This window comes from Lissotriton vulgaris, chromosome 2_1 (genome assembly GCF_964263255.1).
Source record: "Lissotriton vulgaris chromosome 2_1, aLisVul1.2, whole genome shotgun sequence".
NCBI classification, from domain to species: Eukaryota; Metazoa; Chordata; class Amphibia; order Caudata; family Salamandridae; genus Lissotriton; species Lissotriton vulgaris.
The window spans coordinates 404,504,411-404,519,721 of NC_141687.1; the positions used below are offsets into that span (position 1 = coordinate 404,504,411).

Consider the following 15,311-nt stretch of genomic DNA (forward strand, 5'->3'; position numbering starts at 1 on the left):
AACCCTCCGATGTCTTGCTGATTGTTTTTACTGTCCTTGAGCTGGCCCAACCTTCTTCTACTGCAGGAGTACAACAGTCGCAGCCTTCCAGCGAATCGCTTCTTTTCGAAGTTGTCAAGCAGGTGAAAGTGAGTGACCTGGAAGATGATGCACTTGAGCTGACAGAAGAGGACCTGACACCCAGCACAAACACGTAAGTGCACTGCAGTTAAGGAAGCCATACAACATTTTATTTTGTCTTTTAGCACAAGTAGCATAGATCCTAAAACACACAAAAGTAAAATGAATTGCAAGGCTAGGTAGGAGACATCCTACCTCTTAAAATCCTGCACTGAATTCCATAAAAAAGCCTATTCCAAACCTTAGTCCAAAAAAGCTTTCATGGATAAGTCCACCCACTTATAGAACCACCCAAAACTGAATAGCTCAATCTTGTTTTAAGACAATCTGACAAAGAGGTACACTTTTATATGTAAAAGACTTTTGACATTGTAATGCAAGTCAGAAAAGCACTGAAATGGGTCAGTTCTATATGGACACCCAAGCACCAACCAGATGTAGCAAAGTCTCCTTTACTATGCTTCATCCTCACCCCAGTGTTATATAGTCTCTCAATTGAGCCTCATTGTCACATGGCCACAGATAAGTGGTATTCGACTAGGGGTATAAAGAGCCAGTGTATAGGATTCAATATTATCTACAACACCAACCCCTGTTCTGCTCATATGAGGCAGTATCTTTTTTTGGATCCTACATTTGAGATGAGTTGTGCTTTAGTTACATCAGCTTTGTTTAAATTAATTTACCCTGAACTTTGTCTCTTTCTCTGTACAACTCCTGGTCTCTCACATTCTAGTCTTTACTTGCTTAGCTTTCTGTGTATGTATGTTTGTGTCTGTTGTCTGTCTGTATGTGTTTACCTCGTCACTAGTATTCTTTTTCATCATATGTTGGGACTCAGTTCTCTAGACCTATCTGTCCTGTTTTCTAGACTTTCTGCTCAGACGCGAGTCCCTTGCTCACTTTGCCACTGGATTCAAACAAGCAGGACTGAAGACGTCTGGAATGCCAGAAACCGGTCCTCGGAAGCTTGTTTCCGGGCCAGGGAAGGCATGGCTTGGCAGTTCGGGCTGGACTGTTCTCATGAGGCACAGGGTCAGACTGATTTGCTTATAGCCATGTCTGAACTGGGGTGGCAGTGTGGGCTAAAGAACGGTGATGGATTAAACCCAGATCTTTTGACTGGGTGTGAGTGTTTGATTGGTTCAGATGCTCCGTCCATTAACATCCCCTTTTGTACCGCTTTTGGCCACCATAAGTGTGGCAGGGTATGCTCAGACGTGAGTCCCTTGCTCACTTTGCCACTGGATTCAAGCAAGCAGGGCTGAAGACGGCTGGAATGCCAGAAACTGGTCCTCGGAAGCTTGTTTCCGGTCCAGGGAAGGCATGGCTTGGCAGTTCGGGCTGGACTGTTCCCATGAGGCACAGGGTCAGACTGATATGCATATAGCCATGTCTGAACTGGGGTGGCAGTGTGGGCTAAAGAACGGTGATGGATTAAACCCAGATCTTTTGACTGGGTGTGAGTGTTTGATTGGTTCAGATGCTCCGTCCATTACCACCCCCTTTTGTACCGCTTTTGGCCACCATAAGTGTGGCAGGGTATGCTCAGACGTGAGTCCCTTGCTCACTTTGCCACTGGATTCAAGCAAGCAGGGCTGAAGACGGCTGGAATGCCAGAAACCGGTCCTCGGAAGCTTGTTTCCGGTCTAGGGAAGGCATGGCTTGGCAGTTCGGGCTGGACTGTTCCTATGAGGCATAGGGTCAGACTGATTTGCATATAGCCATGTCTGAACTGGGGTGGCAGTGTGGGATAAAGAACGGTGATGGATTAAACCCAGATCTTTTGACTGGGTGTGAGTGTTTGATTGGTTCAGATGCTCAACCATTACCACCCCCTTTTGTACCGCTTTTGGCCACCATAAGTGTGGCAGTGTATGCTCAGACGTGAGTCCCTTGCTCACTTTGCCACTGGATTCAAGCAAGCAGGGCTGAAGACGGCTGGAATGCCAGAAACCGGTCCTCGGAAGCTTGTTTCCGGTCCAGGGAAGGCATGGCTTGGCAGTTCGGGCTGGACAGTTCCCATGAGGCACAGGGTCAGACTGATTTGCATATAGCCATGTCTGAACTGGGGTGGCAGTGTGGGCTAAAGAACGGTGATGGATTAAACCCAGATCTTTTGATTGGGTGTGAGTGTTTAATTGGTTCAGATGCTCCGTCCATCACCACCCCTTTTTGTACTGTTTTCTAGACTTTACACTGGCTCTCTATGCTAAAATGTTTAACTGCCCACAGAACATCTCCTAATTGGCAAGTACTATTTCTGATTTTAAAAACGTACACACCACCAACTATAATGCTACATTTAGTTGTCTGAAATGACTATTAGAAAGTCCATCCTTTTTGTATAAGCCTTACTGGAGAAAAATCTATTTAAGTTCTTGAGGTTCACATGTGAATCTTTCTGCCTGTTAATAATCACAATATAGGCCATCATCAGGAATTCCGATTTATTCACTTAGCATTAATACTACATTTCCATCTTAGTTCTGCTTAGTGTCTTGAAGTCTTACAGGTCCAAGTAAGATTTAGCTAAATACTGTGATGAACGTGCTGTTCCATACAAATCAGTATTGTGACTTTGGTAATATGAAGTAGGTACATGTGATCCTTTTTTTGATGCAGGAATGAGAATGAGGAGCAGAATCAGAAGGAAAAACTGGTACTGTCTGAAGAATGTGAGCTCATTACAATCATGGATGTCATTTCGGGCAGACTTGAGGTCACAACTCAACACCTCTGCTTCCATGATGGGAGCATTGAGAAAGAGGAAGGTGAGGAAGTTTAGGTGGGATGTACACACACTTTCCATGACCGGGACAAGTATGCCTTAGCAATACCATCTTATAGGTTAGTGTTTCAGAAGTTCAAGCTAGATCAGATAGACGTGAAAAACTAAAAATTGCTCTGAACATAGCTTTGCTTCTAGACACACGTGCTGTGAATTATAGTGCTTGACTCTGGAATAATTTTTCAAGTAAATGTTTTTTTTTTTGGGCATCAGCCATAGGACAAGTTAGTATAACTCACTAGGACATAGAGTGTAATCCAACAGTAGACTGGTATGTACCTGTCAGATTCAAATTTCCACTGGTGAGTTTGTTAGTGAGAAAGGGAGAGATGGGACAACATTCAAATTGGATGTTGAAGATTTGCACCCACTACAAGAAAGAGAATCATCCAAACTGACTGAAGTACAGGAAGTAATTGGACAGTACCTTCGGGCATAAAGTTTGTTGTGGGTTCTTCAACTCTCGGAGAGAGAGAGATGCTCAAGAAAGCATGTCTTGTAGTGGAGGAGAGTTAATTTTAATGACATCCTTTGGCACTATTTTGAATGGCTAAATGATGTGGAATACTCCCTTTACATTTTGCTTAAAGTCTCATTGAAAATATGTTAGTAATGAAAAACCTACAGGTTTTAACTTTTGCCTGACCCATAACGGCTGTGCTGCTAGCTCTTTATTGAAGCACAAAGAACAGAGGGAAACAACACTGGGTGTACCAAACTATTATACAAACAATAGTCTGAGTTGGGGTCTCTGTAGACAAGGGCTAGCATGGGTCAGAGCGCACTGGAGAGGCACAGGAGTAACCATTTCAGGGCTCTGATGTTTAGGGTACAATATCCTATATTGTGGAAGTACTTGAAACCCTTAGGAAATCGCAGTAATGTAATTTTTTAGAGTCATGGATGTTGAAGGGCCTGGATAGCAACATTTTTGACTGTCGAAAATCTCATTTAGAAAAAACCTTGAATGATGACAGAAAGATGAAAGGAAACAGAGAAGCAAGGATAGAAATAAACAAAGTGCACCCATCCCACATCATGAGCACTTAAATGATCACAGTATCTTGAATGGGGATGATGATATCCTGTGTCATGAGTTGGAAGAAGAGTGCCTCAATGAACTGCTACACAAACCGCCAAGGATAAAATCGAAACTACTAAATTATGAAAAGGAACACATTCCTTGACTACAGGAGGAGGTTCAAGAACTAGTCTTCAAGAGAGCAATAGCAAAACTGCAATATAAGGAATTGAACTAGGGACTTTACTCCATATACTTTCTCATACCAAAGCAAGACCTTAAACTAAGGTCAGTCGTATGACTACATTTGAAGATGCAATTCTCTTCCTAGAATCAGAACACATCTTATGACAACATTAGAAATCAGACATATACTTTATTAATTCAAAGTATTCTCTTTCAAATTTATGTCTTCACCTAATATTTGCAAAATGTCCTCCAGTGGTCGCTCCGCATTCCAGATGACAGATCATCAAATTATATTGTGGCTGACTGGTTGGTAAAGGGGATCTTGATCCAAAAATGACAAACCTGCATAAAAAGCTACTTGCTGAATTGGGATTCACAGTCAGTATGAGAAAGTCCTCCCCAACCCCATCCCAAAAGAAAACCTTTTTGAAGTTGAATGAAACGCTCAGATCACAATAGCTCTATTAAATTAAAAGAGAGTGATGCCATTTCAGGAGCATTTTTGCATATACTAGTGTTCTTTGTCTCTGGCAGCGAGAACTGTGATGAAAACGTTATCCATCTGATACCACCTGCATGGCTATACATAAGACCGGTATAAGAATAATTATCAAATCATTGGTCACTGACACTGGAGAAGTGGATAGATCTGCTGGTTGTCACTTGCAAAGTACAAAAAGAATTAAGGTGGTAGACACAAGCAACACGACAAACAGCAGAATGTTCACACAACCAGTAACAGTTATAATAGATGCATTAAAACAGCTTGTGATACACATCTGGGCAAACAAAGTCGGAGGTCACTGGACACCATCTGATGCAATAAAAAACATACATATCTTGGAACTAAAGATGGTGTTGTGTGTAATAAAAGCTTTCCCAATTCAAATACAAAGGACAGTAGTAAATGTCCAGCTTCAAAGAGAAACTAGGTGGAGCACATTGTTTTAAAACATCTGTTCAGCTGTGCTCTCACTTCACTCCTAACTCCACAAAGGGATAATACTGGTACATAATCTATACACTCCATGTGAACTTAAAATAGGTTTACTGTGCAAAAGAAACTTGTTACTTTTGTCCAGGGATAGTTCTTCAGCTTCAAACTCTTCTAGTCTCACATAAACTTGCCACCAACCCTTGGAAAGGGAATTAGTGCGGTCTATAAGATATTTAAAAAATTGAGAAGAGTGTACTGTGAAACATAAACCCTTATTTGCACGTGCATGGTATATAAATAAAAAAATAATCTAAGGATTGTGTCACTGTACTGGGACATTCTGAGCTTATGCTCAACATCCTAGTGAATCATACTGGCTCCTCGGAAGTCAATAAAAATTGTATTTACTTGAGGAACGATTCTAGACCCAACTGACAAAATGCAGATTAATGGACAGCATGTGAATCTAGATTAGTTTTGAGATACAAACCAATTTTCTTCTGATAACTAGTTTTGTATACCTCTTTAGATGAAACCTCAACAGGCAGAGAGCTGCTACAAAAAGGGAAATGGTTCTAATAGTGTAATTTGTAACTTGAAACTCTATCACTTCTCAACATTTAGAGTGGTTAATGCATATGTCTCCACTGGTCCAGTTTCAAGCTTTCTTCCTCAATAAAGCATCTTTTTACTTTATACACAAAAGAGGATATATGATTCACTTATTTTTGAACCCTTGGCTGACTTTTCTTAGTGCCCTTTACCCATATTTGTGTTTGGTTTTATTCAGTAGTACTTCTGTGTACTAACATACTAGACTATCTGTGTAAGGTAGAACTGTGTGTGCCTAATAATTTTATTCACAATAAGTATTCTTTTTCTTAGGTGTGGGTTATGATTTTAAATGGCCTCTTTCACAAATCCGTGAGATTCATTTGCGTAGGTACAACTTGAGAAGATCTGCTGTGGAGATTTTCTTAATTGACCAGACAAACTACTTCTTGAATTTCAAGAAAGAGGTAAGGCCCTGCTTTTGTCTAATGGGGGGAATCTGCCTCAGAAGTTGTAAGCTGCAATGTAGTGACTATTACCTAAAATTATTATTAGAGCAAGGAATCTTTATCTGACTGTGAAGGAAATAACAAATCCGCTGATATGTGGTGCAAGTAGATAGCACATTTGTGCTACGACTTTTTTCTATATGAAGATTTGTCATGACCACGTACACATTGAAGCAGTTTACAAAGAAATCACAATTTGTCTCAGTCAAGAACGTTTTCTGGCAGTTCTTGTGGTAATAAATCTGTTTTTCATTTGTTTAATATTTTTGTTTACTTGCTTAGACAAGGTTTTAAATAGAAATAAATAATAAATGCAGTTACGTTACTGCCGCATATAAGGATATGGGTAAGAACTTCCACCAAATCAACACCAACTCGTACAACTAACTGAATGCAAATTAAAAAACCTCATTTGAACTTGGTGTAGATAAATTAGCACCCCGGTGTCAAATCCTGTTAAAATATGTATATACTTGATATTAAATGGTATGATATATGATATGGTATGATATGATGCCTACGGCTGATAAACTGCCAACTTCATGATTTGTGTTGACAAATGTATGCCAGTGATACCCAAATGCTGTTGAATCTTGAATTGTTCATGAATTTCGGGGAGCAGGACAGATTAATTGCTGTTTTAGTTCTTTGAATTGAACGACACTGTGGGTGTAACACATGCTTACTTTGAAACAATCAGTAGTACTGTTGCCTATCATAAAGAAAGTACAAGCGAAAAACATTTCAGCGTCAAGGGATCAAAATGAGGTACTGTGGAGCAGGTGGCGGATACCCACAATATCAGAGGCAAACCTTTCCAGGTAACAGAGTGCCCTTCAGCAAAATACCTAAAAAAATCCTACCACACAAGACAAGGGGTGATGGAAGCAATATAGTACAAAAGAAAAAGATGTAGTGGTGATAACAAAAGTGGCACTGCCACTCAGTAGCAAAGACTCACAGCGATCACCCCAATGACAGCACCCCAGGCAAAGTTGACGGTAATTCCCAGAATAATGGAGGTCAAGAAACAAAAACTGATTGGTAGTATAAGGCATCAAATATTATGCTGATTCAAGAAAAATACTTCCAGAATAAAATACATGGAAGGCAGTCAACAGAGGTGGAAGAGTCATTGACAGATTTGGTTATAGAAGAACCTGTTTAACATAGAGGGACTGGGTGTCTAGTCTACATCTTGCCTCATAGCCAAAATAAAGATGAAATCGAAGACTGATGAAACCTAAACTTCAGACCTTTAAATATGACGGTCAGAACTCCAAGCATTTTGTAAAACCTTACAGAAATATCGGATACAGCTAATGGATGGAGGTCTCTTTACAAAATCAGATCTGAGGAACTTGTATTTCCAAGTAGTGATGCACTACATACACAACGAATGCCTGCAATTCGCAGTAGGTCAAATGCATAATTCTAAAAATAAACAATATGGAAATAAGCACTTAAAGGGTTTTCTTTCACAGCCCAACATCTAACTGAGCTCAACTATGAGGCTGTACAGGGGTTATCCTTTTCAGTGGGGATTCCAAGGTAGTCTTATTCAGTGTATCAGAACCTGATGTGTTGTGAATGCACACATTCCTGGTCAGTAGTTCTAAGAGAATACAGTGTGGGTGCAATACATTTGCCTATGCTTTTCCACCAATTCAACTTGTCAGTCAGATGATTTGGGAAGATTCAGTGATTCAGTGTAACAATGATGCAGTTTGAATTAATGTGGGGCATGACAGATATGATTATCACAGATCTTAAAGCTTGCTGTGACACCACACCCTGAACTAAAGGTACATCATGAATTACTTACAACGAAGGGGGTACTATAATTCAAGGCTGTTCATAGTTCCAAAACTTACCTGCACAAATCTGAATTCATAGGATTTTGTGAACTTTATTCATTAGGCAGGTGTACAGAAGTGTTGACAAAGGCATTGCTAAATATGTAACTGGAAGGGTGTGTGTAATAAAGATTTCACCTTTCGGTTGTACAGTGACAAATACAGGGGTTTGGGTCCTTGTCCTAATGTGCTAATTAGTCTCATAGTGCCAATTTACAGGAGTACAGCCAGGCAATAGCTACCTCAGGAGCTAAGCATGCTGGCTGAATGGGAGGTGCTGCCAGGGGAAGTGGATCCACAAGTTTGAAGTGGCCGTCCTGTGATAAAGCTGCTATACAATAGCTTCAGGCTAAATTTCAAGGACTATGGAAGAGAAGCAATACAAAAGAGTCAAACATGACTTCTTTATGCAATATATGGGATGGAAAAAAGGAATGGATGTTTATGACACCAGGGAGATGCCATGAGCGAGCTCCTAAAGGGACAGAGAGAAATAATTGGAGCATTGTAAAACCATCATGAAGAAACATAAGCTGGTGGACTAATCTATGGTGGTTTTTGAGTTGAGGAAGGAAGAATTGGAGGGTCGGATATTGGGAGCAGAGAGTAAGGTGCCTTCACTGGAGACAGATGTGTGACAAGTGGACAGAGGCTTGGCAACTGTGTTCTCTGGACTTCAGGAATTGGTGACATTTTGGACATGATCCAACAAAACGTTCTTGCAACTTATGTATGAGGTCTTAGACAATGTTAGGAGAGAGACCACTATTTGGCTGCTCAGATTCCTGGTATGGGGTGCCAGATGTGGGTGTTACAGTAGTTATGCAGTTCTTCGATAGCCCACCGACCCTTCCCAATCATGCTGACTCCTCCATGCCCTCCTCTGTGAAAAGAGCTGATCATCTCCCTTCTAGATCCACTCTAGTGGTACATTTATGGTGGTATTGGCTGGATCAGAATAGCGTGAAAGGGGACTGTATCCTTGAAAGAAAAGCTCCATTACGACCACAACGGAATTCTCCTATTCCCTTAAGTGAGCGCTCTTACCCAGGAGAGATGGCAAAAGCTTGCATAGAAACGTAAGTGCCCATTGGCAAAGGGAGTTTCTGCCACACTATGGAATTCACATCTCTTCAGAAATCCAAAGGCAGCTAATGTTTTTCTGGAGAGATTGAAGGATCCCTCTCTGGCTGATTGCCCAGTGTCTTCGGTGAAGTAGGAAGTCATCAATGTTATCAAGCTGGAACGTTGCTTGATTGCACACATTGAGGAAGAGAGGAACCATATATTTGTGTTTTACTTTGAAATGGTGTTTTCATTTATTGAACTCCTTCTTTGGGTTTCCTTCCTATCATCTATAATCCATCCATCGCATTTATGTTCTGCAAGTGTCTGTTTACAGTAAAACTAGGGTTTTCTTTATGTGCTACCCAAAGACCGACAGCGATTTATGGGGTTTTAAGACTATATTATTGTAAGGAATCTCGTTTTTGTTTTTACTTAGTAAAAAGTATTGAAACCTAAAGAAGCAATAAATGGTATTCCCTCCCAGCTTGCTCACTTACCATGCGCCCCCAGCCTGAAGCTCCCACAACTTTTGATGACTTTCACCATTTAATTTGCAACATCTGCTGAGCCAGAACGGTGTAAAAAAGGAAATAGGAATGATGAAGAAAAATAAGGGGTCATATTTTATTTAGGTCTAGCCTAGTGGTAGCTTTACCTATCTGATAGAGATGTCTAGCCGCAGATTCCTTAACTTATAATATCCCCAGGCGTCAGACTGGATCTGGAAAGCTTTCAGCAATAGCACCTCTGCGCGCTTGGGGACGGGGGGCGATCGATGGGGTGGCGCTGCACGACCCTGCCCGGACGTCATCCATGGATATGACGTCAGTGGAGCCATATATAACCCTCTCTGCGCGCTGACATCAGTTTTCTCCTTTTCCTTGGCCTGGTTTTTAGGCCTTCTCGACACCTTCGGTGTCGCCGGAACAGTGTGCAATGCCTTAAGGCTTTAAGGCGTGTGAAGCCTGTGCGCGGCAGATGTCTGGCACTAACCTGCACCTCATCTGTATGTGGTGCCTGGGCGTGCACCACGATTCAAAAAAGGAGGTGGTGATGGACAAAGTATCTGAATTAAGCAGAACACTCCTACCCAGTCAACAGATCAGGGCTTGATCCATCACTGTTTTTTAGCTCACTGCACCATCCCAGCTCGGAACCTGGCTACATGCACAGTAGTCTGACCCTGGCCCAGTGCATCATGGGAACATGATGCTAGATTATGTCTCTACTAGATACATCGTTATCAAAGGTAAGTAACTCGTTCGTTTTACCAGTCATGTAATCAACATGTTTCATAAAACAATACATACATATATATATATATAGACACTGAAGGACCCTGGATCAGCACTCCTCATCTATGGGTCCATTAAGCTGCCATTCACATTTCCATCAACCCACCACATCATACATCATGGGTCAGTGGGTCAGCCTGCTTAAGCCATTGGCTCTCTTGCACTGTGAGTGATGGCATTTTGCATGATCACATATGCACATCTGCTTAAAATTAAGTGTTATTCAGTCCCATGAATGGTGCCCCAATACTTTGCCACTGCTTCTTTTGTCCATTCTGTTTTCTTATTTAATTTTTTTAGTCATCCTTGTGTGTTTAATCTATTTATTCAGATTACAGTAGTTCAAAGCCAATAGTTTTTTTCCACAAATATTTTCCTCCACCTGCTAGGTATCACTAATAATATTCTATTATAAATCATATGCAAGGGTAATTTATTTTTAAATTTAAATATTGTACTGCAAGCATACGCTACCATATTTTGGGGCAACATTTATTTTCTCTTTATGCCATATGCCTATGTAAAACATTGTATTTCCTATTGTATTTGTATTTGTAAGGCGCACAGCTACCCCAAGGGGTTTCCCGGCGCCAGCCGGATACGAGTTCTGAGAAGACTAGCCAAAAAACTATGCATTGAAGAGCCAAATCTTCAAACTTTTGCGGAATAGGCCGTAAACAGTTTCCTCACGAAGTGAGAATGGTAGCGAATTCCACAAGGTAAGTCCTAAATAGGAAAAGGACTGGCCGCGCATGTGGGAGAGTTTAAATTTAGGGACAGAGAACCTCATCTGATTGGTGATTCGAAGGAGACTCAAGAGTTGGTAAAGTTGAACTAACATTTGTAAGTATTTAGGGGCAACTCCTGTTTTGATTTTAAACATATAACAGAGAGCTTTGAATTTTATATGGTTCACCACCTTCAGCCAATGAAGGCTTAGGAGGAAGCTGGTGACTGATAAAGAATTAGGTACTTGACATAAACGTCTTGCCCCATCGTTCTGCAACTCTTGCTGTCTTTGGACTATAGCTTTTTTGAAGCCCAGGTAGAGTAAATAGACGGAGTCTAGCCTAGAAGTGACTAGGGCATGGACTACCGTTTTTTTAGCAAAGAAGGGGATCATCCATAAAAAAAATTCATTCATATTAGAATGGTAAAACAGATGGCTGATAAAATGACTTGTTGCTTCATTGAAAGTTGTTTACCAATGGTGAAACCCAGATTACGATCATGGTGTACCAGCAAAGGCAACATACCCAATTCGGGGGGGCCAGTGCTGAGGACTCCATAGATTGTGTTCCTTTCCTAAATTCATAACTTGTTACCACCGTTCAGTTTGAGTAGATTGTTTTGCATCCAAGATGCAACTTTACTCAGACCTGACTGTAGGGCAGAAGGGTCTGACCTCTTTGCCAAGGAAAGCGAAAACATGATCTTAGTGTCATCAGCATAGGAAAAGAGGGAGAGACCAGCCTCTTCCACCACATCCGACAATGGACGGATATACACATTAAAAAGCAGAGGGCTCAGCACTGACCCTCGGGGAACCACATAGGGGGACGAGTAAGAGTTGGAATTCGCTGACGCAGAAAAGACCTGAAAGGTTCGGTCTAAAAAAGATGCAACCCACTGCAAGGCTCGTCCAGCTAGGCCCATCGCCTGCAAGGCTTTCGGCAAGATAGAGTGAGATACTGTGTCAAACGCAGTGCTGAGGTCCAATAATATAAGGACCACGGTTTCAACCTCATTTAACCTCTGTCTTATCAATTCAGTCACTGCAAGAAGAGAAGATTCCGTAGAAAACCCCTCTCTAAAACCTGATTGAGAGGGGTGAAGGGTGTTCTGGGATTCCACGAATGCAACCAATTGGCGTTTATATACTTTTCCAGAATAACATCCAAAAAAATCAGTCACACAAGCTTTTCAAGGCCAGACCTATAGAATTTGCTAATACTTGTTGTTTTTACATTTTATGAATGTGCAATCAGCTAAAGGTTTTTGATTCATGAGATTACATATGTTACAGGACAGAAACAGAATATACAGTCGAATCTTGTCACTACGTCCTCCAAATCTTTATGGGACCAGGTCACCACAAGAGTTACTAAAATCATCTGGGTTAACTCAGGTAGGTTTGTCTTTGTTTTTTTTATATGCCAAATGCTTAGACTTTTAGTTTCTTTCCCAGGATTGTGGAATGTGCTGGATTAATACTACCTGTGTGTCTTAAGGACACAAATTATCCTTGGTGTTGTCAAGCACTGACTTGTACCTATTCTTTCCACTTATCTGTTTCCTAAATAATTTTCAACTGTGCAGTTACTGTAGCCTCCCCCTCTTCTTGTAGAAAAGGCTCCAACATTATGTGGTTCTGTAACCATTGCATTTTTGTAGCCAGAACCTCCACTCCCTCCCACAAATTCAGCATCTGAAAAAGGAAGGGCTCTTGTATTGTATTTTTTTAGTTCCAGGTTCATTGAATAACCATTGTCCCTACGTACTGAATCTTACTTTCTAAAATGTTTGTTGTTTAAGATCTATTGTAGCCATTAAAATCTTACTGTGCAGACATTAGTTCAAGAATCAGCAGCGTAAAACACACAAATATGTGTGCTTTATAAAACAATATCACAGTGTAACATGCCTTGTGCACTATTTATATATAATTTTATAATATTTGTGTTTATAAAAATCTGTGTAACAACTATATTCTAAATGGATTCATTCCAGTTTGTTGGGGCATTTTCTGATTATGTACTGCCATTTTATTGTATGTTGTGTGCATTCATGATGAAGTCATTATAAAATTGCATGTAGCTCTACTGTCACTCTCTGTTGATAGTTAGCGCCCATGGAGCATATGAAACAAACTCAACCACACATACACCAATGCTGCCTGCCTGCTTTTTGCCCCATCTTACTAAAAATTGCACACCACAACACCATTGTTCTTCAACAGTGGTGCCACACCTCACTTTTCTTCACTTCTCAAACCTTCACATGGCTACTGTAGTCCAAAGTTCGCAGCATCGAACTTGTCATCTGTAATTGTCTATGCTTCCGTTACAAGGATCTCTCTCAATACATTGCTCCTTCATTTATTTCTCAAAGCCAATGAACCTGGGTCTCCGTGCTAACCTGTTTTCCTTCTTTATTTATTTATTTATTTTAAACGACTAGTTGTAGTGTTTGGCAATTGATTGAAAAATCTATTTACGTTGTGTAAATCACTCTATCTACTTGTGCCTAAAATGTAAATGTCTGCAATGTAATTGATTTGTTTAATTCAAAGATGTAATTATGTACAGAGCCACATTGCTCACCAGCTGGTTCACACCATGTAAATACTAGTGAATAGTTGCGTATATATTTGTTAATTTGATGTTTAATGCAACAACATATTGCTAAAACAGTTTTGCAGTGCATGAAGGGTGAGATTAATGCTTATTGTTTATTTCTTCTGTATTGGGATATCAGTCAGTTTGATGCTGCAGGACATGAGGCTGCGTTCCACTCTGTAATGAGAGGTTGCATTACATCGGTGTAGTGAGTGTTGTCTCCTCAGAAGGATCTGAATGCCATGTTCACTGAGAGCCAGAGCAATTTTGTAATCACTGGGATTGCATGGTCCCCCTGCTAAGCTTTTAAAGAACCTCACAAGAGATGTTTAGAGAGAGGGTGAAAGAAAGTGAGGGAGGAGAAGTATATCCAAATCCTTGGATTCTTAGAAAGGAGCTGCTGGGCCACACCACCGCCTGGATACCCTCACGGGTGACGAGCAACGCTCTACAATTCCAACTTATTTTACATTACATACACCACAAACATTGGTCTTTCCCACAATAAGCTGAAAGATCCGTTCGTATTTATTTTTAAAAATTGTTGTCATTAGACTTAAAGACAGACTTTAGCCTTAAAGGGGATACAGCTTTGGAACACTGGGGAAGCGAGGAATGTGAATATGGAACAACAGAGGTTTGCAGAAAGTTCTGTTTAATTTTCACAATAACCCTTGGAGCTAAGGAATGTGCTTGTTGATTTTATAGACAGTGGTGCATTCTATTTGGAATTTGTTGTTTATGAGGTTGTGAATTCTTTAAATATGGAGTGGCATAATAAAATATATAATGTATAATGATAGCCTTTGGTATACAATAGAATTATTTGTACTCAAAAGAAGACACGCATATACTTCTCTCTGACAGCATCATCTGCCTTTTTCTGTGTGCTAGCTAGAAATTGTGAATATGATCCACAGGATGGAGCGTAGAATATCTGACCGAAGTTAAATTGGATAAAGTCAATGCTATCAAAAATAAATTTAGAGTTGAACTGCCTGGGAGCAGCATCATATAGTTGCACATTCAATCACTGGATGTCATAGATAATGTAAAATATCAAGGAAGCCCTACAGCTTGAAATTAAATTGTAGCATGTGAATAATCACGGAATGTATTGGATTTTCTTCAAACATAGCTATGGGAGAATCCACATTTTGAAGAAACCAACATAGCATAAGTCACCAGATGCCTCTTATTGGATATGCAAAGGAACAGGCAGTGATGAGAAAAGATGGGAACTGAAGGGACCTCATAATCATCATAGGTTTGTGGGCTGTGTGTGACAACTCTACCAGAGTGGGAGATTTAATTTGGCAACAGTAGTCTCACATTCTATTTTTCCAGGATGTTAGGCAGCAGATTGACCTCAGAAATAAACCCAGGCACTCAGAAAGCATGAATTGTAGCAGAAGGTCCCTGTAACAAGTCTTGTTCCTTGAAAATCTAAAAGCTGTGAAAGGTTACTAACTGTAAATTATGTTAACCTAAGGTGGGTAAAGTCCTGCTTAGTTCTCGCAACTTTGGGAGAGGGTACTAAAGAAGGTAACATAATAGACCATGAAGACTAAAGAGAATGCGGTACTGGTACAGCATCAGTGGAAGATCCTTAATTGTGGTTCAGGCATTAATCAT

The 15,311-nt window shown here is 40.5% G+C and overlaps 1 protein-coding gene across 2 annotated transcripts in view; it reads left to right on the forward strand.

Moving 5' to 3' along the window:
* NBEAL1 (neurobeachin like 1) overlaps window positions 1–15,311 on the forward strand; it is a 916,399-nt gene that overhangs the window by 633,869 nt on the left and 267,219 nt on the right. For both annotated transcript variants that reach the window (XM_086955272.1, XM_086955273.1), the window contains 4 exons: window positions 67–193; window positions 2,746–2,894; window positions 5,944–6,077; window positions 12,365–12,466. In XM_086955272.1, coding sequence (XP_086811398.1) covers window positions 67–193; window positions 2,746–2,894; window positions 5,944–6,077; window positions 12,365–12,466 — 512 coding nt within the window. The remainder of the gene's footprint in view (window positions 1–66; window positions 194–2,745; window positions 2,895–5,943; window positions 6,078–12,364; window positions 12,467–15,311) is intronic.